Genomic DNA, 27777 nt, shown 5'->3' with positions numbered 1-27777 from the left:
CTCTGTATAAGAATTTTAATTTGGTTTCTGAGGTCCAGGTAATTTTCAAGTCTATTCTTGGGCTGTTGGTGACTTCTCTGCCATGTTTTCTTCAACCTGCAAAGCTCTGTTGAGAAATTTCTTGATGGGTTCTGACGGGTTCTTCCAACGTCCAACAATCAGAAATATGAAAGGGATAATCGTGCAATTGACAGTGTCAAATAAATGAATCATGATAGTCAGAATAAAATAATCTATTGCTTCAATCCAAAACGCACTGAGAGTACTAATTCTAATTGGTGTGTCAGTTAGAAGAAACAGAAGAACTGTGACCACAATGGTGATATCAAGCCTTGCTGGAGAGGATTGTTGGGTCTGCATCCTGATCAAAATGGCCAAAGTGGAGAAGATCATGATGAGGAGAAAAATCAGTAAGTCAATGATGATTCTCACTATACGTATACTTTTACAATTGACTGCAAATTCACCCTTAGCGGAGTGGGAATGTGGAAGGCAGGCTAAATTATCCACCACTGTTAACAAGCAGGACAAGGCCCAACAAATGCCACTCGTCATAGCTGTGAAATGCTGTGGTCGGTAGTGTTTATCCCAAACTGGGAAAAAGATGAGGAAACACCTTTCAACACAGATAGCTGTCAAGAGATAGAATCTGGTGTTGTATCCTAATATCTCCAGCATCTCAATTATATGTAAAAAAAAATTATTGATATCCCAATGTAAATAAATTCTAAACATATATATAAAATGGTTCACGAGTACAGTAATATTCGCAATGACAATATTCTGGAAATATAAAGTAAACCTAGAAAACTTGGCCTGGTAGCAGAAGAGGCAGCTGGCAATTCCATTCCCAAGTAATCCCAAAAACCCTAGTGGAATGCCCACGAGCATAATTTCTTCTTCAAAAATATGTGCAGCTCCCACTTCATGCCCCGAATGCTTGGCTTCACCAGCAATGGAGGAAGACAAGGTGGTTGACTCTGCCATCATGACACTATCAGTGAGATCAGTCATTCTCCTCCAGCTGTCAAAATCAAACACAATTTGTCATTATTATGATGTTGTAAGGGAGGGAGGACATCTTCAAAAGAGACATCTGACAGGTGAGAACATTCGTGTTGCAATATTTCCCTCCCACACGCTTGGGCCGGAAAGGCCAACTTGGCATTCAGCCCCCTTTTGCTGGTTGCTCAGTACAGAGTTGTAGACAGGCTTTCAGAATTCACTCGCAACTCCCATCAGCCCCAGACACTTTGGCCAATGGCCAGGGATGATAGGAGTTGTAGTCCAATAACATCTGGAGGCCAGTAAACCCCCCACCCTTGATCTAGAGGTCATAGGGATAGTTGGATGCTGCAAAAATTGGCCTGGCTTTTTGTGGCTTCTACAGAAAGCCCTTATACACATCACCCATCCAAATATCCCCTCCATGATCATGTTCACGTAATCCACATTTCTCAGGGATAGTGTTCCCCTTTTTTCAGTGCGTATAGAAATTGCTGTTATACACTGAATTTTTGCAAAGGCAACAATAAAATATGACCATGGGAATATTTGATACCAAAATATAACCACATAAACATTAAAATAGGCATAGTTATCTGTACCAAGTATTAGCGCCCTACCATCTGTAGCTATTCAGGTGTTAAAATGCAGTGTGCCTTACTTACATCCTTTTGAGTGGTGGCCAAGGGAAGACATTTTTATTCTCCCAGGCATTTTAAGAACTAGTTTCAGTGGTTTTAAATCATGGAAGGCTGAGTTAACACACACTTCTCTATTTAGAGCATGATCTCATCCCATTGCTCTTTGCTCAGTAACAAATCAAAAACAAGCAACTGTTCTGCACCTCCTTTGGAAGACAGGCATAGAAACATGTAACGTGACCCAACATGAAAGGTGTCCTGATTACCAACATGAAAGGTGTGCTGATTACTTACTGAAGTCATCTTCCATAGAGTACTAATAAAATACTTGTGCAATAAGATATCCTTGTGATCATACTGCCCTAATTTGGACTAGCTGGCACCGCTGTGCCACAATCACCCACGCTTGAGTCAAGTACGCCATAGCTGGAAGTATGGGCTTGTTGACACTGGGGAGAGGCAGCTCCAAGATGCCCCCTCCCAGGATTAAATCAGGGGAGAGAGGAGAGACAGAGAGGTGGCCTGACCACAACAAGCAGGCTTTAGGGCCTAATCTACACCAAGCAGGGTATTGCACTGTGAAAGCAGTATGGAAGAGGTCTTTAAAAGGCAGGAGCCACACAACTCCTTTATAGCAGTATTGAAGTGCCCATTGACACATACCATATGCCACTTTCATACCGCTATATCCTGCTTGGTGTGGCTCCTGCCTTTTATATACTGCTTTCATACCCCTTTCATAGTGCAATATCCTGCTTGGTGTAGATTAGGCCTTGGCCTGACATTCCCAACACACCTCTGCCTCAGAGGCCCTGGATCTATCCTCTTGGGATGTGAGTTAGCCATAACAAACGAACTGAAGCAATTCTACCCTTGAAAATTATCTGGTCACTCCATAGTACTACGGAGTAACCAAGTGACTGTGATAAGGGACCCAGCAGTATCTGTTGTTCAGGCATCTGCAGTTATGAATTGAGTTGTGTCCTCACAGTTTCTGAGCTGCTCTTGCCAAACTCACCAAGCCTGACATGCAAATAAATGAGGGCAAGAGGGTAGATACACCAGCCTTATCTTTTCAACCTTCCTTGATCATAGTTCTGCTCATCTCAGGATTCCATCCTTCTAAAGTCATGACCACCTTCACTGTGATGACTGTTCCCTATATTACAAATGGAATGTGAGAATCTCATGACCTCACAGGAACTGTTAGTGTGATGAAATGTTCACAGTGGTATCCACCTAGATTCATTTCAGTCTGACTGCTGCTCCAGGCTGTGGGTGTTGTCAAAAAGCAGCGTGTGTGAGGTGGGCAGTCTGAGAGGGTCGAGCCAGAGGAGCAGACGCTAGGACTGAATGAAATCGCCAAGCAGGAGCGTAGGGCAGAGTCAGTCCAAGAGTCAAGCCTGAAGTCAGGATGAGAAAGAGGGTGATGATCTTCATGCCAAGGTCAACAGGGAGCTGCCTATATGTCGTCATTGACCTACAGTGGCCGAGAATCGGTACTGGTCAGTTATATGATGCAGCCAGTGATTCGCAGCCACTGCAGGGCAAATAGACAAAGTTCCGCATTGGAAAAATTTGGGGACTTACTCTGGCTTTTCCTGCTGGAGTGAGGTCACAGGGGATTCCAAACAAGGCAATGCTGGGTTGCTACTGTTCTTACCAGTTGGGACTTTCCTAGGAGATTCTTCCAGGTTCTGTCTTTTCTCCCATGCTTTTATGACTTCCATGAGCAATTGCTGGGTGAAGTCATTGCTATTAATAGCAGTTGTTGCTATTAATATGCTGATGACATCCATCTCTTTTTCTCCTTCATTAGGTTGCTTCTGTGATGGAGAGACAAAAGTCAGTAATGGGCTGGATGGGGTGAATAAACTAAGGCTCAATCCAGACAAGGCAGAAAAACTGATGGCTGGGAGCCCATTAATCCACAGTTTGGCACTGCCCCTAAAGCATCACTGCTGGATGTCCTTTTATCAGCTGTAGCTCAGATGCTTTTTACCACTGTTTAACCACCTCTATCAAAGGTGGTTCACCTGTTGTGCCCCTTTCTGGAGATGAAGAACCTGGCCACTGAACTGCATGTTCTGAGAGCCTCCCTTCTTGACTCCTGTAATGTACTCTATATGGGGCTGGCAGACATGCTCAGAGATGGCCACAGCTTGGGAGTCCACTTTGGGAGCAGGAAGATGAGAATCTCCTTCTTGCTGCCCCCCTTCCCCGAGTGGAGATCATTGGAGAGATTTTATTTTAGGTTCAAACTCCATCTTATTTAAGATTAACTTTTACCAGAGTTGGTGGGGGTGGGTGGGGGTGGAGAGTTGTTGCTTGTGGCACCTGTGCTGTGGAATTCCAGTACTACGGAAATTCTCCTTGATTTTCCCATGTGTTTAATTTCCTGTTTGTATCATATTGGGACACTCACTGTTATCTTCTTGTGACTCAAATACACATCTGTTTAGATGTTATGCTAACTTGTGTCTCATTTTTCTCTGCTGCGCCAGTAATTTGAAAGACAAATTGTTAGGGTTATATAATAACCTTTTTTGTGTTCAGAAATCATGCAGATATGTCCTTTTCTTAATCCTGAAAGTAAGCAGGAGTGGTGTGTTTTTCCAAATTTGTAATCATGTTAAAAAAAAAGTTTTAAAAAATAATGTGCAGTTTGAAATATACATTTATATATTAACAAATATGCATTTCACATTTTAATCAATGGGAGAAAATTGCACACTTTTGAAAAGTGCACAGAAAAGGGTTATTAATCCATTAATAAACATCAGAAATTTGGGAGGAGGGCTTTGCAACGCCATGGCCATACATTTGGATGGGGGCAAGCCTGGAGTTCTTTGTGTAGATGGGCACATGTAACTTAATCATCTATTGCATAGGTGAGCAACCTCTGGCCCACAGACCTAATATGGCCTGCAGAGGTGGCCCATCCAGGCTTGGGCGCCCTCTGCAGGCTCACCCACTCCACTCCCCAAGCCCTGTTCTGGAGGCTACCGGAGGGGGGGGGCTTTGGGAGAAGGTGGGGAGAAGAATCCCCTTGTTCTCTCTGATTTGTGATCAGAAATAACTAGGAGATTCTCCTGTTTGCCACTCGCCCTCCCAGTGGAGGGTAAGCAATGCACTGAGGAATCCCCTTGTCTCCTGTCACAGATCAGAGATAACAAAGGGGTGAGGAGTAGCTGCACACTTGAGCTCCTGCAAGTGCCGCCCAAGTAGGACGAATGAGGCTAGGCAGCTGGGCTGCGCAGCTTCACCTGCCCCGCATCCTCTTCCCAATGGAAGAAGGTTCGAAGTAGGTGAAACGGCTTTTCTGTGCTTGGGAATTCTCCAACTTGAGAAGCCTTGTATGTAGCATAGCTGGTTCTAGGGAATGTTCTACCCAACATGTCTGCTGAGGACCAAAGGTTGTCGGGGTGTGTGGCTATGCACCATTACGTGATTTGGCCCAATTCTCCTGGTTGAATTTAACTCATGGTCTTAGCATGCCCAGACAAGATGACAGCCGCAACTCTGCATTGGAAGCATATTCTGAAAACTTGTTAATAGTTTATAATATTATATACTCGTCCCTTTCCAGATGGTTTTGCTCCATAATTCTTTTTGTTGGCCCTGGCATCTCTCTCTCTCTCTCTCTTCATGTCTTGAGACTTTTGCTTCTCGACAGCCTTATCTGTGGTCTTAGGACAGAATTCTGCAACCTTCTCCTTTTCGCTTCAGTCATTTTATTTATTGATTGATTGATTGATTACACTTATATACCGCTCCCATAGCCAGGGCTCTCTGGGCAGTTTACAGAAATTCATTTATTTATTTATTTATTACATTTTTATACCGCCCAATAGCTGAAGCTCTCTGGGCGGTTCACAAAAATTAAAACCATAATAAAACAACCAACAGGTTAAAAGCACAAATACAATATAAAAAGCACAACCAGGATAAAACCATGCAGCAAAATTGATATAAGATTAAAATACAGAGTTAAAACAGTAAGATTTAAATTTAAGTAAAAATTAAATGTTAAAATACTGAGAGAATAAAAAGGTGGTGACGAAAGAAGTACAGTGTATTCCTCAATTTTTTATCTCAAAAACTGAGATAAAAACAAGTATACAAAATTTAAAATTCTAAAACACAGAACATACACACATAAAGCATTAAAAACCGTTAAAAAACTAAACATGTTGCTGATTAAGATGTGCCGCCATATGCCTGGGCAAAGAGGAAAGTCTTAACCTGGCGCTGGAAAGATAGCAGCGTTGGTGCCAGGCGAGCCTCGTCAGGGAGATCATTCCATAGTCTGGGGGCTACCACCGAAAAGGCCCTATCCCTCATTGCCACACTCTGAACCTCTCTTTGCCCCTTGATGACTAAAGCATTCACATCAGTCTGAGGTGAGGAGAGAACTGGTGAAAGGCTGCTAATGTCATGAAGACACTGGTTTGAATCCCCAGTAACACTCTAACTGGAGCATCTCCCTCAGCAGAGTTCTGCTCACGGACTTCTCTTGCCAGTGGAAGGAGGGCAGACGAGTTTAACCAATTTCCCTTTCCTCCTGCAGCACCTTGTGTCTATCCCACCCCCAGCAAAACAAACCAACCAACCCCCCCCCAACCCCCCACCTCCATAATCCGTTCTGGAAGGTACCTCTGGTACAACATAGGAGGGTTTGTAGGCAAAAGGGGAAAGAATAAAAAAATGCCTCCCTGCCCTGTCGACAGGCCGGATCCTCCACTGGATGGCACATCCACTTGTGAACAGACTAAAACCTTCCATTCACAGGCACCTAGGCCTCATCTTCACGAGCATGGGAGGGGTGAACATTCTTGTTATTCTCCGCAGTATGCTGAAATCGGCTCCGTTCCATCATTGTTGCACAGTGGAGCCAGCTGCGCCTAAAACCTGTCTTTTCAGTGCCAGAAAAGACATGCTTCTGTGGGGGCAAGTGGTGGTGGAGTAAAACCAACATCATCCAGAGAGAGGCTTGTTGCCCACCTCTCTCCAGGTTCCCTCTGCCACTACTTGTTAATGAATGGGAATGGGGAGTAACTGACCAACAATTCTGGCTCCCCATGAAAGCACCCCGCTGGCTGGCTGGCTGGCTGGCTGTGGAGAAAGCCCCGTGGTGGCTGTGGATCTGCGCTGTGTCATTTATATGCCACAGGCACAGCTTCGCAGCCACTGCAGGGCTTTCCTGCAAAGCTGCGGATTGAAAAAGTGGGGGACTTAGCCCAATTTTTTCAATCAGAGCGACATCAGTACGGCTCTTCTGCCATCTAATGTTGCTCCGGAGCCAATCCAGGGCCAGTCCCTGGTGGAAGGTGACTAGCGATTGGTCACCTTCCACCAGGAAGAGGGCAAGGGGCAGCTCCAGTAGGCAGATGGCTGCAGGAAACCCCATGCTCCCTCCTTACTGTCAGGATTTCCCAATGCCACCCTGGGAGAGAAAAACCACAGGGTTTTGAAGTGAGGCAGTGCCAACTCAGTGCCGTGAAGACAACCCCTGAAACAAATAAGCCCCACTCCAAAAAGTATTGCACAAGCTCAAACTACATCAGAGAACCCAATTAATGCAGCTCCCAACTTTCTGGAGCTAACACCACATCATAGAAGTGAATTAACACAGTCCCTTTGCAACTCTGGAGCTGTGCAGCTCTGGAGCTAACAAGACATCAGAGAAGCAAATTAACCAAGTTCTGGAGTTAACGCAGGAAGTGGATAGATGCCTCTCAATGGGGACAGGCTAGGAAAAGGAGTAAATGGGGGAAGGAAGGGCCAGCCCGTGTCATATCCAGGTCACAGGCATGCCCAGGATTTAATGCAGAGGCATGGGGGCACATTACAGATTAAGCACTGGGAGCCACTTTAACTAAAAGAATAGAGTAAACGGACTCTCTGATACTGTGGCTTTTCCACACGGGAGCAGCTGGTTGGGAACAAGCTAGCTACTATGTCATGTGCCGCCAAGGACCTCACAATGCAGCCAAACTGCAGGAAAAAGGCCCTTAAAGAGAAACATCTGAGCAACAATTCTCCCCACACTGACGGCAGCTCAGGAATGTTCCAGCAGCCATTCAGCTCGACGGTCCTCCCCCTGCCCTCTGCCCAGGTGCCCTCTGCCCAGGTGGACCAATCAGGTTGCCATCTGCCCAGCCGCACCTCCACATCAAGGATGGAGTAAGGTTAGATGGCTGAAGGGCTGGGTTCACCTCACTCCATCCTGAAAAGTCAGGTTAAGTCCTCAGCTTTTAAAATGCGGGGCTTCTCTGGAAAGTCCCGTGATGGCTTCGAGGTGGCTGTTGTGTCATGTAAAAGCCATGCCACCGTGGAACCATCTCAGGGCTTCCAGAGCGTATAGACAGCCCCCTGGTGATTAGGACAGAAAGTGCATGTATTTTATTTGTGCAGTCATCTGCTCAAAGAACTGGGCAGGATCTACACTACTGCTTTAAAGCGCTTTATAACAGTTTTGACAACTGTTGGGGCCCAGGACACACTCCATATACAGTTGTCAAAACTGTTATAAAGCGCTTTAAAGCAGTAGTGTAGATCCGGCCTTGGTTACTGATTAGCTCTTCTCCTAAGAAATCAAATCCAGGTTAAAGTGTCAGGTGATGTATGCAAATCTTAATTTTCTTTGTTAACAAACACTACAAGCATCTGAAAAGTAGTCTGAGAGCATCATCAGATGAGCATTTTATCGCACGCTCGTTACTGCCCACTCACGGTGTTTTGTGAGTCCTTTTGACCAATGCCATCCACCTCCCATGTGTCTCCCGCTCTTTCCTTCACAAAATAAGATCCCAGCAAGTCCAATTTATTTTTAGAAGCAAAACTTGCTGCAATCTCTTGCTGTGTACAGAAGCAGCACGTTAAAAATGCCCACTGACGTGGTCATTGTTTGCTTCCTCTTTCTTCTCTGTGAAGGAAGAGGAAGAATTGTGCAACAGAAGGGGGGATGGTAGGGAAACACAATTTCCATCCCGTCTGATGATTCACTGAGTTACCAGGATTGCTCTCCGTTTTTTTCCAATTTTGTCTGATCATGCTTCTGCTTTTCTTAGATGTTGAATCCTACAATTTTGTGGGAAAGGTAAGTTTGGTTTTTTGTAGGGACTCAGGTGAATAAAGTGACCTAGAGGTTAGGGATGGACTAACCTGTCAATTTTGGTTTCTCTCAGTTTCTCCAGGCCCAGTGCTGCCATAGAGGCAACTCGGGCGGCCGCCTAGAGCGACAACTAAACGGGGGCGCCGAACAGCGTACCCGGAAGCTGCTCTCCTAGAGTGGCTTCCGGGTGTGCTGTTCCAAAGCCTCCGCCCCAGCCTCCGTCCAACCCCAGCGTCCTGGTCCCTTCGAAGCCAGGATGCTGGGGTTGGAGCTGACCGGCCAACATTGGCGCTGGGTTCTTGGTCCTCTTCCTGCTTCAGGCGTGCGCTGACGGTTGTTGGAGCGGTAACCGCCGTAACCGCCACCCTTTCCCGCCACGAGAGGCAGCAGCCTAACTGCCGCCGCACCCCTTTACGGTGCAGCTGAGCTCTGCCCACCACCTCCTCGCTGCCGTGGTTGCTGCTCCTGCCGCCGCCTTTCCTCGCGTGAGCGCTGCCGGGCCCTCTTGCCGTGTCCCCCGTCAGGGTGGAAGCTGCTATGTCCGACAAGGAGTTCATGCGGGCCCTCAAGAACGGAGACCTGGACGAGGTGATATGCTTTGGGCAGCAGCAGCAGGGGCAGCCGGGCGGGGGGCGGCCTTGGCGGCCCCTCAGCAGCGGCGGTGGCAGTGGCTCCTCATGTCCTGGAGGCGGTGGCTGCGGCTGTGAGGGGGTCGGTGGGCCCGCCCGCGGTGGCAGCGGCCCCACCCTGCGTCGTCGTCACCGCTGCGTCGCCCCGGCCTGGTTCTCTCCTGCGACGCTCTCCGGCCCCCCAACCCCAGCGTCCTGGCTTCAAAGCCGGGAGCGGGAGAGAGTGGGCGGGCGAGCGGGCGGGGGGGGAGCAGTGAGTGAGCGAGCGAGTGGGTGGGGGGGCGCCGCCTTCTGAACGCGCCTGCCTAGGGCGCAATATAGTCTGGTGCCGGCCCTGAGTTTCTCATTTTTCCAATCTTTAGTTCAGTCCATCCCATTTCCACATCAGTTTGCATTAAAATTTGTATGTACTTTCATGCAAATTTCTCCTAATATATGCATTTTATACTCAGTTATACTCATTTTTGACTAATATATTTATCTTGTTCAAGTAGTTTTCCCTTATATAATCTTTTTGTGCATTTGTTTCACTAATACATGCACTTCTCTATGCAATTTGCCCTAGTATATGCATTTTTATGCACAAAATTCTGAGAAGCATGGCAACAAAAAGATAGCTGTGTTCCGGTTCACATACTATGATTTGGGAAATGTGAATTTATTAAGTTCATGCTAAATCCAAACTGAATGAAATTCTTCTCCATTGCCTGCTATGAGTAACAAACAGTAAAACTATCTGAAGTACATTTATTCTAGAAGTAGAAATGCTAGCCAACACTGCTCCATTCATAAGGCCATTTATAAGGCCACTCATTTCTTAGGATGGCTTGAGTCCTGCTTTTGTCCTGCGTCTGTGTCCTCTGCCATACTTCCTTTATCCATCAATGCCCTCTCGACAAACTTATAGAGGGGCTCTAAGCTCGTCTCTCTCTTCCGCCATCCAAGAAAGAGATATACAAAAGGGTTGGCGCTGCACTTGATGGAATCAAACAACAGAGAAATTAGAAATGGGAATGGTGCACCTAGCCTTTGATCCCAATAGGCATACGCATCAACAGATCTAACTGAAGAACCAAAAATCAGAAACAGAATAACTATGACTGTGATGGTGGTATCAAGTCCTGTTGGAGGGCTTTCCCCCCCTTTCTTTTGCAATCTGATAAAAACTGCCAGAGCAGAAAATAGCATTATGGGAAAGAAAGCAAAGAGGTTGACAATAACTGCAAATATACTTGAAGCACCACAACGGAGACTACCTAGACGGTGAGTTGAGAGGAATCTTGGATAACAGGCAATATATACCATCAGTGACATCAGGCAGGACAAGGTCCACAAAAAGACAATTACTGAGAGATGCTTTGGCTGGTGACATTGGTACCAGATTGGGAAAAAGACCGTGAGGTACCTTGTAGCACTGATAGCTGTTAAAAAATAGATGCCGGAGTTGTATCCGATCAAATAAACATTCTCCATTACACGTAAAAAGTACATATTGACAGTGACTGGTGTCAAAAATAAACTAAATGCTATCATGTAGTAGAAAACCACAATGAAATCTGCCACTGCCAAATTGAGGAAATACATTATGATCTTAGTCCTCTTCAACTTGCAGCAGAGAAACCAAAAGACAATTCCATTCCCTGCTAGTCCCCAGATGCAGATGGGAACAGATAAGATGACTATTATTTCCAGGAAATTTGGAATATTTCCATTCTTTGGCCAATTCCCCGGCTGTGTGTAATTTTTTCTTATTGTAGTAACAGTGTACGAAGACAAACCAACTGCCTCAGCCATGATGATACTATCAATGAGTCGAATAATTCTTCTCAATCTGCCAAAAACCAAACACAATTTGTTATTATTAAGGTGTTAAAATGTATAGAGGTAGGAAACTTTCAAGAGGTTTACCTGTCAAGGCAAGGACTTTTGTATTGTAATATTTGACTCACACAGCTTTTGGCTGGCAAAGGCTAACTTAGAATTCACCCCCACTCTCAGCCATCACCACAATAGAAAAAGGTGCAGGTATATTATTTATACAGTTCAATAATGTATTAACTCAAAACATTATTATTAACTCAGAACTATGGTTACTGTCAGAATGTTCTTCGAAGTTTTTAAAAAATATGTCCCAGAACGTTCAGTCTGGCAAATTCCTAGAATGGCAGTTAAACTCACATGTAATCAGGTAATTAATGGAAATCTTACATTCTTTTGTATTGTTTGTTTATCAAACTAATATAAGCAGCTGCAAGAGAGAGAGAAAATACTACCGTTATGGTTCCCTTCCAATGTTCTTTTCAACCTTGTTTGGTCATTCTTCTACTCTTGTCAGAAGTTTCATACTGGAACAGAATGAACCATCTCACTATGATGATGTGTTTCTATGTAACAAATGGAATATAAGAATCTTATGACCTCACAGCAACTGAGTGACAACACTCAGAATACCCACCACATCTATGGTCTGTCTGTCTGTCTGTCTGTCTGTCTGTTGTTGTTGTTTTTTGGTTGGTTGGTTTTAATGGGAATGGCTTTGATTGGCTTGGTAGATGAACTGGTAGTATTTTCTCAAAAGTGCTTCAGCTATTGGGCAGTATAAAAATGCAATCAATAAAATAATAAATAATAAAATTTAATAAATTGTGCCTGGAGACAGGATGTGTGTCGCCTTGTTGATCTTCCTAGTTCTCTTAGCAGCTTCTGATACCATCAGCCATAGTGTTCTTCTGGAATGCCAGCATGGGTGGGAATATAGAGCAGAATTTAATGGTGGTTTCGCTCTTCCCTGCCAGGGAGGTTCCAGAAGGTGGTGCTGGGGTCACTCCTGCTTTCCCTTATGGAAACTGACCCGCATGATTATGCAGAGCTATACTGCATGTCCTGTGCTTTTTAATTCTACAAGAAGGTAAGGTCATCTGGGGATCTGCAGCATAGTTCAATATTATTTATTTATTTATTTATTTATTTCATTTCTATACCACCCAATAGCCAAAGCTCTCTGGGCGGTTCACAAAAATTAAAACCATGAAGAGCATAATAAAACAACCACAATTTAAAAACACAAATACAAAATACAATATAAAAAGCATGACCAGGATAAAACCACACAGCAAAAATTGATATAGGTTAAAATATGAGATTAAAACAGCAGAGTTTAAATTTAAGTTAAATTAGGTGTTTAAATACTGAGAAAATAAAAAGGTCTTCAGCTGGCGACGAAAGGAAAACAATGTAGGCGCCAAGCGAACCTCTCTGGGGAGCTCATTCCACAGCCGGGGTGCCACAGCAGAGAAAGCCCTCCTCCTAGTAGTATTATGTAGTAGTATTATGGGCTGAAACCAAATGGCATTTGGCTGCTCTTCATTCAAACTGCTTCCATCAGTAGGTATTTGGGACAAAGGAATCTGCCTTATACTGAGTCAGACCATTGGTCCATATAGCCTACTATTGTTGACACTGACTGGCAGCAGCTCTCTAGGGTTTCAGTTGGATTCTTTCCTAGCCCTACCTTGAGATACTGGGGATTGAACCTGAGAACACTGAGCTACAGCCCCATGCCTGGTTTCCTCAGAGGGAAAGGAGGAACACAAGCCCCCCTCCCCCATCAGCTTGGCTGGGACCAACTGCCATTTGATTCTTCCCCTCCACTCCCAGAATGTCTCCAACTCACCGCATATACTGTACTAAATCTATGGAGCAACCCCACTTGGAATACTGTGCACAGTTCGAGTCATTGCACCTCAGAAAGGATATTATTATTATTATTATTATTATTATTTATTTATATAGCACCATCGATGTACATGGTGCTGTACAGATAACACAGTAAATAGCAAGACCCTGCCGCATAGGCTTACAATCTAATAAAGTTGTAGTAAACAATAAGAAGGGAAAGATTGTACAGTTAGAAAAAGTGGGGGGGGGAGGGCAACAAAAATGAACAAGGGGCTGGAGCAATTCCCCTATAAGGAAAGATGGGACTATTCAGTTTAGGAAAAAAAGGCATGTATAAGGAAATAAAATTATGCATGTTGTGCAGAAAGTGAATATGGAGAAATTTTTAATAATATTAGAAGCCAATGTCATTTCATAAAGCTGAGTGGTGGGAGGTTCAGGACAGATAAAAGGAAGTACTTCTTCACACAGCCCATAATTCACTGCCACAAGACATAGTGATAGCCACCAACTTGGACAGACAAATTCATGGAGAATAAGGCTATCCAATGGCTACCAGAGGCAGAATGCCTCTGGGCTTCATCACTCCAGCGTTATAGCCCACTGTCACTGTGCGTTGTATGCAAACGACTCAGATGACGTCGTCCATGTCCTGCTGTGATCGTGGTTCTTCCCCCCCCCCCGCCCCCAGCAATGTTTTTTGGTGCGTGGAAAGTTTGGTTCTTCCAGTAACGTGAAAGCGCACTGCTCAGACTTCAACGTGTATTTTCGTCTATCGTTTTCAATCCGATGTTCTGTGGGCATGTTTTCAAGGGGTGGTAGTATTAAGCTGGACTGGGCTGTCTCCATAGCTTCTCTCCCCTCTCCATTCGCTCTATCCCCATCTCTCCCTCCCTCCGTCCTCCTGCGTCTCTTTCTCTACCTCTCGCAGCCCAAAAGCCTCCAGCGAGTTAGCGAGAGATATTCACGTGGACTTGGCAGTTAATTGCCCTTTACTTCTGAGTAAACGTGGCTCGGGTTGAGCTGCAGTCCGAGCCATGCTTGTTTAGGAGTAGAAGCACCCCTACTGGGGTGGCGCTGCCAGGCAAGCTCTTCCCACTTTAGGCAGCCCGCCTTGAGCATGACCCAATTAGGCATCCTCTGCCCCCCTCCTTGCGCTTTCTCTCCAATCCTTTTCCGTAAAAGAGGGGTGCATGTAGCCCTCAATCCAAGGTTCTGATGAGGCTTACTCCCAAGTAAGCACATGCAGGATCACAGTCGGGCTCCTGTGGTGCAAGCCATCCCTTCCTTCCCTCAGCTCAGTATCCAAAGGGGGAGGGGCGTTCAAGCCCATTGAAATGAACAAGATCCAACTGTGAATAAGCGTGTCCATGTACCTGTGGTCTTTCGTGCACTTGGAAGTGCATGACAAGGGGAACACTATGCAACCTCCAGTGGCAGCTGATAGGAGTTTTAGTTGATTAATCAATTAATCCATGGATGAAATTTGCATGTGGGTTATAAGCAGTCCCTCTGGAGCAAGAAGAGGTCCCATTGAACTCTATGTTCTTACTCTTGAGTAGGCATTTTCACCTTAAAAGAAATGTGGAAAATGCATCCTTCTTGCCAGTTTAAAGTCTTCTCTTGACTTTATGCCCAGCTGAGTTGCGTACATACTTGCAGTACTCAGACTGCCTTTGGCACAAGATTCTTTTACATATCCTAATATTAGCTTGTGAGACTGTATGGATCTACACTGCCTGCCAGTCATTATCACTTCCTGGGACAACTCATTTACATGGAATGGTTTTCATTATTTTCATAATGTGAGCCATTTTTCCTCAATCCTTCCTTTTAGCCAACATCAATAGTACATATGGGAAGTAGAAGTTGGACTCTTTCTCACTCCACAAACTAGCAAACGAATGAGTTCCAGGGCAAGGAAAAATGGCTTATACCATAGAATCATAGAATAGTAAAGTTGGAAGGGGCCTATAATGCCATTGCGTCCAACCCCCTGCTCAATGTAGGAATCCACCTTAAAGCATCCGTGACAGATGGTTGTCCAGCTGCCTCTTGAAGCCTCTAGTGTGGGAGAGCCCACAACCTCCCTAAGTAACTGGTTCCCTTGTCATACTGCTTTAACAGCCAGGAAGTTTTTCCTGATGTCCAGCCAGAATCTGGCTTCCGGCAACTTGAGCCCATTATTACATGTCCTGCACCCAGGGATGATCAAGAAGAGATCCTGGCCCTCCTCTGTGTGACAACCTTTCAAGAATTTGAAGAGTGTTATGTCTCCCTACAATCTTCTCTTCTCCAGGCAAAACATGCCCAGTTCTTTCAGTCTCCCCTCGTAGGGCTTTATTTCCAGACCCCTGATCATCCTCGTTGCCCTCCTCTGAACATGCTCCAGCTTGTCTGCATCCTTCTTGAAGTGTGGTGTCCATTTGCAATTCCTCCCCCTAAGCACTGCGATTGAAGGGTGGTACAGGGAGGAGACTGTAGCTATTGGTTAGCCACAGAAGTCAACCTCAGAACTCCCCTCGTTCACCCCTTGGCATCTTCCTAATATGGAAGTGTCTTCAGTTAGCCATCTATCAACATGAAACATGTCCTCACGTCACTTAACAAACCCTTCATTTGGGGCTCCAAACGATCTTCTAACTGCACCACAGGTTTCTGATTTTGGAGTTTTTTCAGAGGTCCAGTGGACCCCCGGATCTTTGGTGTAGAGCTCACATCCCTACTACCCACAGATTCTTCTACCACCACCACCACCACCACTTCTGGGTCATATTCTGCAGCCCCTCAGCTGACACCTTCTCTAAGGTTTACTTCCCTTCCTCCATATTCTTGCAAATGGACCACCTTGAGAATCAGCCAACTCATTTCTCCCCCATATCACAATGTTTCTGGGGAGGTTTGTGTACTCTAACCCTCAGACTTCCTCCCATCAGTTGCCTGTCCTTAGTTATTTTATTTATTATTGCATTTATATCCTACTTTTTTCCCTCCAAGGAACCCAAGGTACATAATCCTCCTCCCCTCCATTTTATCTTCGCAACAACAATCCTATGAGGTAGGTTGGGCTGAGAGTCTGTGACTGGCCTAAAGTCTCCCAGTGGGTTTCCATGGCCGAGTGGGGAGTAGAACCTGGATCTCCTGACTCCCAGTCTGACACTTTAGCCACTACACCACACTTCCCTTCAACGTCTTTATTCTTGATCAATGGCATGGCAGGAGGGGCAAAGGTTAGTCATAGGCCTTAGCTAGACCTAAGGTTTATCCCAGGATCGTCCCTGCCTGCTCCCGGAATATCCTGTGTGTCATTTATATTAATATTATTATTATTATTATTATTATTATTATTATTATTATTATTATTATTATTATTTATATAGCACCATCAATGTACATGGTGCTGTACAGATAACACAGTAAATAGCAAGACCCTGCCGCATAGGCTTACAATCTAATAAAATTGTAGTAAACAATGAGGAGGGAAAGAGAATGCAAACAGGCACAGGGAAGTGTAAATAGGCACCGGGTGGGGTGAAGCTAACAGTATAGAGTCAGAACAAACTCAATATTTAAAAGCTATAGGGAAAAGAAAAGTTTTTAGCTGAGTTTTAAAAGCTGTGATTGAGTTTGTAGTTCTCAAGTGTTCTGGAAGAGCATTCCAGGCATAAGGGGCAGCAGAAGGGATATGAACAGGGATGTCCCCGGGACAATCCCGGGATAAACCTTAGGTCTAGCTAAGACCTGAGAGTCTCTGTTAGTAGATGAGGCAAACATTGGTATAGGGCAGGAGTGGGAAGAAAGTGCTTTCCAGATTATTGGATCTTCAGCTCCCAGTATTCCTGACCATGGGCCATGCTGGCAGAGGCTTCTGGGAGTTGAAGTTGAAAACATCTGGTGGTCTACTTTCTGTCCACCCCTGGTAGAGCAGCCTAGGTGGGTGTATTAGACATAATGAACATTAACAAAGTATTTGTAATATATTTATTCTGGAGTGGGATATGCTAGCTAAAAGTCCCGTGGGAATATTTCTTTACATTATCCCTCTGTGAATAATCCTTTTCATTTTGTTCCTGGGGCCCACGTTACCTGCTCTCCCTCATTTCCTTCATCCAACAAAGCTCTCTCCAGAAATGTTTTGATGGGCTGATTGCCGACCAAAGCTGTTTTCGAATAGCCAACAATGAAATATATAAAAGGGGTCCCAGAGCTGTCGATAGCATCAAGAAAATGAAAAATCAGAAAGACAACTGGTATATGTACTTGTGGGACCCAGCGGGCTATGATCTCAATAATCCTCACCGAAGCAGCAAAAAGAAGAAACAGAAGAACGGTGGCCACAATGGTGATGTCGAGCTTTGCGGGAGGGGTTTCCTGTAGTGTTCTCAACATTCTGATAAAGAGGATCGATGTGGAAAAGACCATGATGGGAAGAAAAACCAGGAGGTTGACAATCACTCTGAACAATTTTGTAGGCTCACAACTGTGATTCACTTCACTGAGTGTTGCATCAAATTGTAGATAGCAGGCAAAATATAACACCAATGACATCAAGCAGGACAAACCCCACAAAACGGCACACATAATTTCTGAGAGGTACTTTGGCCGGTGAAGTTGATACCAGCCGGGTGAAAAGACCATGAGGTACCTCTCAGCACTGATAGCTGTTAGCAGATAGGTGCTAGCGTTGAATCCAAATGCATGCGCCAGCTCCATGATGTGCAAATAGAACAAGTTGATTGGAATTGCTTTTAAAAATAAGACAAAAGCTATAACATAGTAGCAGAGTACAGTCAGATCAGCAAGTGCCATGTTCAGGAAATAGACCGTGAACTTAGTTTTCTGGATCTTGAAGCAAAGAAGCCAGAAGACAATTATATTCCCAATTAATCCCAAGGAGCAAATTGGAATAGATACGATCATAATTATTTTTTGCAAGTAGTATCCAGTCTCCAGTTGCGTCTCGGTGTTTTTGACTGCCCCAATAGTGTGGAAAGACAGGGAGTATGCCTCTGCCATCTTGAGGCTGCCGATGCCTTCTGTAGTTCTTCTCAATCTGCCAAAATCAAACACAATTTGCCATTATGAAGATGCTGAGATGCTGAAATAGGGGTCCGGAACCTTTAAGAGGTTCACCTGACAGCCAGGGATGGGACGTTTGTGTGATGCTATTTCTCTCCCAGCAATTTTGGCCAGGAAAAGCCGATTTGGAATTCACGCTCTTCCCTTAGGTGCAAGGCTGGCCCAAGCCATTTAGCTGCCCAAGGCAAAGAACAAGATGGCACCACCACCCAGCTCCAAGTGCAATGTTCACTGGATTCGCCATTGAATCTTATTTCAGTGCTGGTAATGGGATAGCACCCCCCACCTGCACTTCAGGCAACAGGCTAATTTAGGGAGCCCAGGACAGGTTATGTGGCAAATACCGCTCTGTCCTCTAAGAGAGTGGAACAGCCAGGGGGCTCTGGAGAAACAATATGGAGGCTGCTGCTGCTCCCCACCCCCCAGCAAGCATCTACTGCCTGTGGTGTTTACCTCACTCTGACTAATGGTAGGGCCAGCTCTGCTTAACTTGTTGCTCAGTACTGGGTGGGTGCTTTCATTTAGAGGGTGCAGAGATTGTTGGAACCTAAAATATCTGGTATGGCCGTTTGTAGTTTCTAAAGTAAACCCTACTATGTATTATCCCCTAGAAAATAATTTCCTCCAGATGCCTGTATTCAGGCAGGTAATTTTTTAATTGCAGGTAGAAATTCCTATTATGAAGTGGATGATTTCATTCATAGACCGCTCTAAAAACTGAATGGAAAATAGCCACAAGAGCAGCACTTTTTGCCTGTGCAGCCCTATGTCATGGGACTATTTGATACCAAATGTAGTCACATCTAGGAAAACAGTGAAATACGCATAATTCTATTAGGTTAAGATATTTATTATTTTTAGTTCTCAGGGCAGCTCACACAGTAAAACAGGTTAAAGAACAACAGTGAATATAATACAAATTTAAAAGGTCTCAGAAAATAAAATCACAATAATAACAATCTAAATTGCCTGGAAGAAGAAAAATGTCACCAAAATGACCGGTATCACCAGTGTGGGTACCAGGTGAGTCTCCAGGGGGAGGGAATTCTATAAAATCAGCGCCACAACAGAGAAGGCCCTCTTTCTTGTAGGCACCTGCCTAACTTCATTTGGTCGAATGAATCAGAGGAGGACTTCCAAAGCTGACCTAAGATAAGAGAGTTCACACTAGCCCAGTTTCTACTAAGTTGTAGCATCTGCTATCAGCAATTATTTTGAGTGATAAAAATACAGTGTTCCTTACTAGATTGGATAATTTTGCTAACAGGTACAGAATCTGGAATTCTAACAACTTCACATTTTTATGAATAAGGTATTGTGAGACAACAGCATTCATTGGGGTATCTAAATATGATAATGACTTGGTTCTTAAGTGTCCCTTCCATGCATAGAAGACTACTACTGTTTGTGGAAGGGATTCCAATCCAGTGGTGGCTCTCACAGGCTGTCCAGCTGCCTCTTGAAGGCCTCTAGTGTAGGAGAGCCCACAACCTCCCTAGGTAACTGGTTCCGTTGTCAAAAATAACCTGCTCCTACTGGCAAAAGCATCCTTTGAACAAAGATCCACTCACATGAGAACTCAAAATTCAAGCTATTGTATTTTCTGAGATTTAATGGAATATGTTTTTGGTGTTAATATTGGAAGGCAGATATCTCCATGTCTTCTGAAAGTCTACACAATCTCTTGATCACTTTACATGAAAGAACTTTGGGTGGTGTGCCATATTTTTCCACCATATATCCAAAAGATACTTCTCATGCCATCCTCAGATCCGATTGAACTTTCTATTTCTGCAGATTATATTGTTGTTGTTGTAAACTGTTTTAAATTCTTTTAAATTTGTGCATGTTTGAATTTTGTTGTAGGTCACCTTGTTCCCCCCCCTTTTTTTGAAAGGTGTTTTAAAAAGTTTAATAATTAAACAATGGGCCTTTTCAGACAACATGCTAAGCCATGGTTAGGCCACTAATCCTTTTGCAGCAAATGGTTAATGAGTGTGTTTGAACCATAGTTATGTAGTCACCATGGTTAGGAAAGTTTCACACAACATCCTAAGTCATGGTTCACATGACATACTAAGCTATAATGTTTAGCTCAAAATGCTTAATCATCATGGCTTACCGTGTCATCTGAACAGGATCAATGATAATGACAATGACAGAATTTGGCAATTGACTATATTCCTTCTAAGAGCCAGGTATCTTGGCTTCCACTAGCTATCGTTTTCACCATTGCAAATATTCTATCAATCTTAGGCCTTAGCTAGACTGGGCTTTATCCTGGGCCGAACCCTGGGATCGTCCCTGTGAGTCCACATGACGCACGGGATCCCAGGATCAGTGAGGAATGATCCTTCCCTTGCCCTGGGATAGAGCCCTCCCCTTTGGGCCCGCTTTTTCCACGGTCCCGGGCTACGCCCATTGGGGAGTAGCTGGGGGGAGCGGGGGAGTGGGAAAAGTAATTATTTTTTTAAAAAAACACTTACCTTTAGCGTACGAGCGTTCGTGAGCTCCTTCCTCTTTAAGGAAAAAAAATGGCAGGCACGACACCTCTCCTCCTGAGGGCGTCGTGTCTCACATGTAAACAGAGGAGGGATCTCGCGTTAATCACAATGCGAGATCTTCCCTCCTCCATTGTGGACTATGAGGTAGGTCTAGCCTAAGGCCTCAGACAAAAGTGTGTTTTGGGAACATAAGCCTGTTATTCTTTGCTTAATAACCAATGAGAAATAAGCCACTGTTCTCCTCTTCTCATGTGACAAGCCTAGAAAACATTTCTATGGCACAATCAACCATCCCTGAGGTAAAGAAAGTGTTTGGAAGTGATGTGTGTAGGCCCAAGACCAGTGGATTGAAGTAATTCCTTCTCAGTGATTTGTGTGGGCAAAGTTCTGACTTGTGAACCACCCAAAGAGCTTCGGCTATTGGGTGGTATAGAAATATAATAAATAATTGCAGAGTGCTAGATGTCTGGGTTGAGCCCCCTCCCCTTCTGTATCTGGCTGATAAGCGTAGTGGTGTAGGAATATGTAGGTCATACTAGAGATATGCTTCCTAAGGCACTGTCTATCTCCCCTTGCCAGTAAACCTCAAACAAATGCAAAGGAGATTGGGAGATTAATAGATCAACCATGTTTCTGGTGGGAAGATTTCAGAGGCCATAAGATGTTTTCTCTATTCCTCTGTACCTCTCATCTCTCCAACACTAGCCTCACGTAGGTGCATCAGTGATGTGCCTAACACCATAACCACTGACAAGTCTACTAGTATGCCTCTTTAGCAGCCACATCAGAATGTGACTATTGATGATCTGTATATATTTTCATAAACTGATCAGAACAGCTGCAAGATAAAAACAAAATACTACCGTGATCACTCTCCAGTTTTCTTTTCAATCTTGTTTGATCATTCCTCTGCCCTTCATATGGAGGTGTGTTGCTGCAAAGGCATGACACCTCAGTATGATGATGGATGCCCTATGTAACAAACAGAATATGAGATTTTCATGACCTCACAGAAACTGTTAGCTGAAGGATACTAAAGCTCACAGTGTCATTACTCTGGATCCATTTCAATCTAGCTCCCTAGTGGGTTTTTTGGATGGAGATTACCTTGATCAGTCTGGTAGATGACCCTGTACCTAGAGAGGGACATGGAGCATGTGATTTTGTTGCTCTCCTTGGTTCTCTTCCAGATTTTGATGCCATCAGCCATGATTTCCTCCTGGACTGCCTGCATGGGATGGGGTGTCTGTGTGTGTGTCACAATGTCAGTGCTGTATTATTTTAAGTTTTGCTGCTTGTAGTCCACTTTGGGATTATTTATAATGAAAAGCTGGCAAGAAATTTGTTAAATGAATAATAAGTATTTTCAGTTTATTGCTCAGTAGCCAACCAGGCTTTTTACATAAACTAGGGTGACCATATGAAAAGGAGGACAGGGCTCTTGTATCTTTAACAGTTGCATAGAAAAGGGAATTTCAGCAGGTGTTGTTTGTATATATGGAGAACCTGGTGAAATTCCCTCTTCATCACAATAGTTAAAGCTGTAGGAGCTTATACTAGAGTGACCAGATTTAAAAGAGGGCAGTGCACCTGCAGCTTTAACTGTTGTGATAAAGAGGAAATTTCCCCAGATTCCCCAAATATACAAATGACACCTGCTGAAATTCCCTTTTCAATACAATTGTTAAAGATACAGGAGCCCTGTCCTCCTTTTCTTATGGCCACCCTACATAAACATCACACTCACAGCAAAACAAATATTCCAACTACAGGGGCCCCATATACAAGCTGGACAATAATCTGATTTTATTTCAAGTAGGTCCATCCCTAACTTCCCATCTGGTCTGTACATTGTTATTTATCTGTTACTGTTCTCCCTTGTTTAATTTTGAGATATATATATTGTATCCTTTTACTATGTTTTATTGTATGTACCCCACTTTGGGATTATATTATAATGAAAAGCAGGTAAGAAATTTCATAAATGAATAAATAAAATTATGTTTTGTGGTGATGTTATAACTGCTTTGATGACATTTTTGTGAGCCATCAGATCATTTCCTGTTCAGGAACAAGCATTCCACTCTGGAAGGTTGGAGAAAAGGGAGAATTAAGGAGTAAACCATCTCCTGAGTGACAGTGGAGCTCTGGCATGGGATATAAAGTCTGCGCCTAGCTATGCTGTCATATCTAAATTGGCCAGTTTCATAAGAGTAAAGGAAGGAAGACAGAAGCAGAAGATATTTTGTGGTTTGGGAACCTTTTATTAAGTATCAGCTTAATAAGGCACATTCATCTACAAATTGTTCAGTCAGTTGTAAATACATTCACATGCATGATACATTTATAATAAGATTGGTTAATATTATACATATTTTAATCACTGCATTTGCCATTTTAATGTTCATTCTCCCAGTTTGCAACTCATGGTTGCTTTTGCCATGGTAATTATTGCTGTTTTTAAATGTGTATGTTTCTGAGTTTTAACAGAGAAGCTGTCAACAGGCTGCTCTTTCTGGCTTTGCCACTAATTCAGACGTGTTGATGGAGCAGGCAGCTTGATAATATAATTGGATAGCTCAATTACCGAGATAATTTTCTTAATGGTGAACAAATCAAATACACCCAGCATTAGGCTGACCATATGGAAAGGAAGACAGGGCTCTTGTACCTTTAACAGAAAATGGAATTTCAGCAGGTGTCATTTGTATGCATGCAGCACCTGGAGAAATTCCCTCGTCATCACAACAGTTAAAGCTGCAGGAGCCAGACCAAACCTAGATTCTAGCATGTGTTTCAGTTGCAAGTATTGCCAATCAGCCATAGTAGGTAAATTATATTTAACACACACATTGGAAAAGGACAGGAACTCCTCGTCTGGACCTATTAATTTATCCAAAGTAAAAATCATCTTACAATTTTTTGAGATCTTTCTTAATATGCCACCCATTTTACAAAAAGAAAAAAAGGGGGGGGATCATTGTTGACAATTTCTCAATAGCAAAAGATTGCCGAATGAATGAATGAATGAATATATATATATATATATATATATATATATATATATATGCTACTTAGGAAGGCAGTGTGCAATGAAGGAATTACAGACACATGTACAAAAAGGACATGTGTAGAAATGGATATTATATGAACATAAGAACAGACTTGCACGATCATATCAAATGCCTATCTAATCTGGCATTCGGTTCCCGTAGTGGCCAATGAGAAGCCTATGAGAAGCCCAGAAACAGGATGCAAGTGCAATAGCACCCTCTAGTAACTGATATTCAGAAGCAAAATATAGCCATCATGACTACTAGCCACCTACAAACTTAGGGGCTGTCTAAATGCTTGGAAAACCCCAGTGGATACAAGGTGGAATGGCGTTGATTATACAATGAGGCTGCAATCGCGTACCCACCCATCCCAACTTTTTTCTCTGGAGCGAGTTGAGGATGCGCAAGACAACATCAAGACAGCCCCAAAGCCTTGCTCTGGAGTCGCGGTGAACGCATGGCTGGGCGATGCCTGGTGGAAGGCAACCTGCGATTGGTCGCCTTCCACCAGGAAGAGGGAGGGGGCGGTTCTGGTCCATGGATGGACACCGAGACCTGATGCCATCCTGGAGAAAGGAAAGTGCAGGGTTTCCAAGGGACACAGCACCAAACTGGCGCCATGAAGACACCCTTATCCTCCATACTACCTATACTACTTCAGCTTCCTCAAGTTGACAGTCACTCAGAAATAAATCCACTCAGGTTGGAAGGAACTAGAGATGGAGACCAGGAGGCACGTTCACAACAAAGGTCCGAGCTAGGTTGTTGAGGAAAGAAAACAGGATGCTGAAAGGGTGATGTTGAGCCTGTCAATAGTGTTTAATTTTCCAAAGGTCAAGGACTAGTAGCCTGTATGTCAACCTGATACCCTCCATTTTGGGGGGGACTTCAATTTCATCAGCCCAACCAGTGGTGGCTGGTGGCCCCATGTCAGAAGAATGATGAATCCAGGTTTCAGTCAGAAACACTCATAACTCTTCTGACTGAAACCCAGAGTGGATTTACAGCCCCACTGACATCAGAGCCACCAGCTCCCACTGGCCCCAACAAACATAGCATAGTCCAAAACATTTGTGTGGAGAAGCCACTGTGTGGATGGGATTAAGGGAAGGCCTCTTGGAGATTATCAGATGTAAATAGTCATTGCCTGATGGACTTTAAAAAAAAAGCAAAGTTAGGGCTAAACTAAACTTCCTTTCTAGCAGGTGTGGTGGAGCCACACAAGCTAGTTTTCTTTATTTCCATGTAAGTGTGTGTGGTCCCCATCTAAATGGGCTCCATGAGCACTTACACAGAGGTAAAGAAAAATATTTTTCTTATTTATTACGTTTAAATCACACCTTTCTTCTCTCATGAAACTCAAGGTGGCTACATGTGGTTCCCAAAGGGTCTCCCCTCCAGCCACTAACCAGACCCAGACCTGCTTAGTTTCAGCAAGGTGGCTACTTTATGCTTGGCCTCGCCATGTGTACTAGACAGAATATTTAGTTTGGTCCTCATATATTAGGGTAAATGAAGAAAACTGGAGGGTGAAAAAATCAGACTCCCCTTGGCAATAACAAGTAAGGAAACCAGCAGGAGCACTGGCAAATCTTTCTGCAGCAAGCTGGAAAGCAAGCGTCTGTACAAAACAAACCCTTTTTCTATCCGATGGATATCTGGAAAGCTTTTTTTACTGAGACAGGTTTTCAGGCCTCCTGTTCTTTGCTCATGTGTTCTTGTGCCACTACATCCACCTCATCTTTGCAGGATCTATAAAGCACCATACTGAGCGTTTCCCGAGACGCCCGCCATTTTTTCCTTCCAACAAGAAAGTAAACAAAAGGATTCACACTGCTGTTGATGAAATTAAGGAGGGTAACACAACGAAGGAGAGTCCCATTGAATTCTGTTGATGGATCCCAGTAACTTATCAGGCATACCAATCTGAATGGCAATGCTAAAATGACGAATAGGACAACTGTGATAACGATAGTGAGGTAAAGTCGTGCTGGAGAGGTTGGCTGTGAATGTCTCTGTATTTTAACAAATAGGCTCAAACTGCAAAGGACCATGATTGGAATAAAAATCACAAAAATGATAGTAAGGAATATCTTTGCAGCAGACCACATTCTGTCAGATTCTTCTTCAGATGAGAAAATTATTGACCAGCAGGTGAAAAATTCCACTGCAGTCACTACACAGGAGAGGACCCATTGAAGAGCACATAATACAGCTGAGAGATGCTTTGGCCTATTAAAATTGTACCAGAGTGGAAAGAAAGCACCCAGACACCTCTCAATGCTAATGGTTGTCAACAGGAAGAAACTGGTGGTGTAGCCAAAAAGAGTCAAGATATCCATTGCCTCATACAGGTAGGGCTCAAAAGCTAGTCTTCCCCATATAATTAAACTGAAAACAAAGGATAAGATGTAACAGAAGAGTACAATGAAATCAGCAATGGCTAAGTTCAGTACGTACACAGTGTATTTAGTCCTTTTGATTCTACAACACAGAAACCAGAAAATGGCTCCGTTGCCGACTAGTCCCAAAATGATGACAGGCAAAATAACATAGGACAAGATTCTGAAGACTTCATCAGGTCTGTCAGTCCTGTTCTGTACTTGTGAGTCATTTATCATTGATGCATTGGCCATAGGAGTGGACAAGGAGCTTATCTCTGTCATCAGGACATGTCTGGTGAGGAAAAGAATTCTTCCTTCCCTGTAAAAATAGAAAAAATAATATTTTCATGATTAGGTTGCATTTAAAGAATTTCCCAGAGGAACTGAAAGGTAGATTAAGTAAAATATTAAAAGAGAAAAACAAATTGAAATTAAAGGATTGGTTAAGAGATATAAATACAAGAGAAGATATGGAAGATTTGTTAAAGGAGAAAAAATTATCTTGGTTAGAGTATGGGCAATTAGAACAATGGAATAAAAAGTGGATTAAAGATAATAGAGTTTGTAGAGAAATGACGAAGTTTGAAGAGTTAATAGTAAATAAGGAAAAAGGTAAAGGAGGAAGTATAGTTTTAAAAGGGTTAATGAGCGAAATATATAAAATATTATTAGAAAAGGAGTTAGGGGATAGTTCAGGGAAAATGGTATGGGAGACAGATTTGAAGGTACAAATAGGGCGACAGAGCTGGGAGGGACTGTGGAAACAAAGAGTGTTGAGAAGTATGTCAGTGAGAATAAAAGAGAATTATTTTAAAATTTTGTGGAGGTGGTACCTAACCCCGATTAGGTTGAATAAGATAAATAATCAGCATTCAGCAAATTGTTGGAGAGGTTGTGGGGAAAAAGGAACGTATTTACATATGTGGTGGGAATGCAAATATGTACAAAGATTATGGAAGATGGTGTTTTTTGAAATTGAAGAAATAGTGGGAATGAAAATAGAACAAACACCAAAGATTGCATTACTGTCACTATTTGAAGATATAAAATGTGGAAAAGAAACTAAAGAGTTGATATCGAGTTTGCTGACTGCAGCACGATTGATGGTAGCTAGGAACTGGAAGATTCAAGGGGAATACCTTATTGAAGAATGGTATAAAGAAGTATGGGATATAGCTATTAATGATAAACTGACTTGTAATATTAAGTGGAGAAAAGGTATAACTAAAATAAATGAGTTTGAAGGAATCTGGAAACAGTTCCTAATATTTGTGTTTACTAAGGGAAGTGGGAAACCGCCAGCAGAAGAAACGATAAGATTTTGGAATCAGGAATAGATCCCGAGGTGGGGGGTGCACTTTTATGTTAAGAATGATTATGTTATGGTATGATATTTTATAGTTAATATTTACTCAATACATATGTATTCAACATTTATTCAACATGTAGGTAGTAGTTGTTTGATGTTTTCTTTATTGTAATGTTGTATGTCTAATTAATGTGGAAAACTAATAAAAAAATTAAAAAAAATGATTAGGTTGCATCGTTTTGGTACCATAACTAAGAAAGTTTGGAAATGCCCATCTAGTAAGGAAAAGACTTCTGGGAGTGGCATAGAGAGCCCTGATGCAGGGGTGTTGAGCCTCTTTCAGCCTGAGGGCCAAATTCCATTCCAGTAGTGGGT

At 43.3% G+C, this 27777-nt stretch overlaps 4 protein-coding genes across 4 annotated transcripts; all 4 read right to left on the bottom strand.

Moving 5' to 3' along the window:
- Positions 1-51: 51 nt before the first annotated feature.
- On the bottom strand, positions 52-9320 carry LOC134398182 (proto-oncogene Mas-like). The gene is made up of 3 exons (XM_063125430.1): positions 9048-9320; positions 3237-3472; positions 52-1024 (listed from the first exon to the last, which is right to left on the bottom strand). Exons 1-3 carry the CDS (start codon positions 9318-9320, stop codon positions 52-54), a joined length of 1482 nt encoding a protein of 493 aa, XP_062981500.1.
- An 882-nt stretch (positions 9321-10202) lies between these two features.
- Positions 10203-11186, bottom strand: LOC134398181 (proto-oncogene Mas-like). The gene has a single exon (XM_063125429.1). The coding sequence runs from the start codon at positions 11184-11186 to the stop codon at positions 10203-10205; it is 984 nt and encodes a 327-aa protein (XP_062981499.1).
- A 5943-nt stretch (positions 11187-17129) lies between these two features.
- Positions 17130-18086, bottom strand: LOC134398180 (proto-oncogene Mas-like). Its single transcript, XM_063125428.1, has one exon. It carries the CDS (start codon positions 18084-18086, stop codon positions 17130-17132), a length of 957 nt encoding a protein of 318 aa, XP_062981498.1.
- A 7311-nt stretch (positions 18087-25397) lies between these two features.
- On the bottom strand, positions 25398-26414 carry LOC134398179 (proto-oncogene Mas-like; the record flags this gene model as incomplete). Its single annotated transcript, XM_063125427.1, has 1 exon — positions 25398-26414. A coding segment is annotated over one exon (1017 nt), but the record flags the coding sequence as incomplete, so codon positions are not given.
- Between the last annotated feature and the right edge of the window lie 1363 nt (positions 26415-27777).

The sequence above is a fragment of the Elgaria multicarinata genome, chromosome 4, assembly GCF_023053635.1.
Source record: "Elgaria multicarinata webbii isolate HBS135686 ecotype San Diego chromosome 4, rElgMul1.1.pri, whole genome shotgun sequence".
Classification (NCBI taxonomy): domain Eukaryota; kingdom Metazoa; phylum Chordata; class Lepidosauria; order Squamata; family Anguidae; genus Elgaria; species Elgaria multicarinata.
This window is presented reverse-complemented; position numbering and strand designations above follow the sequence as displayed.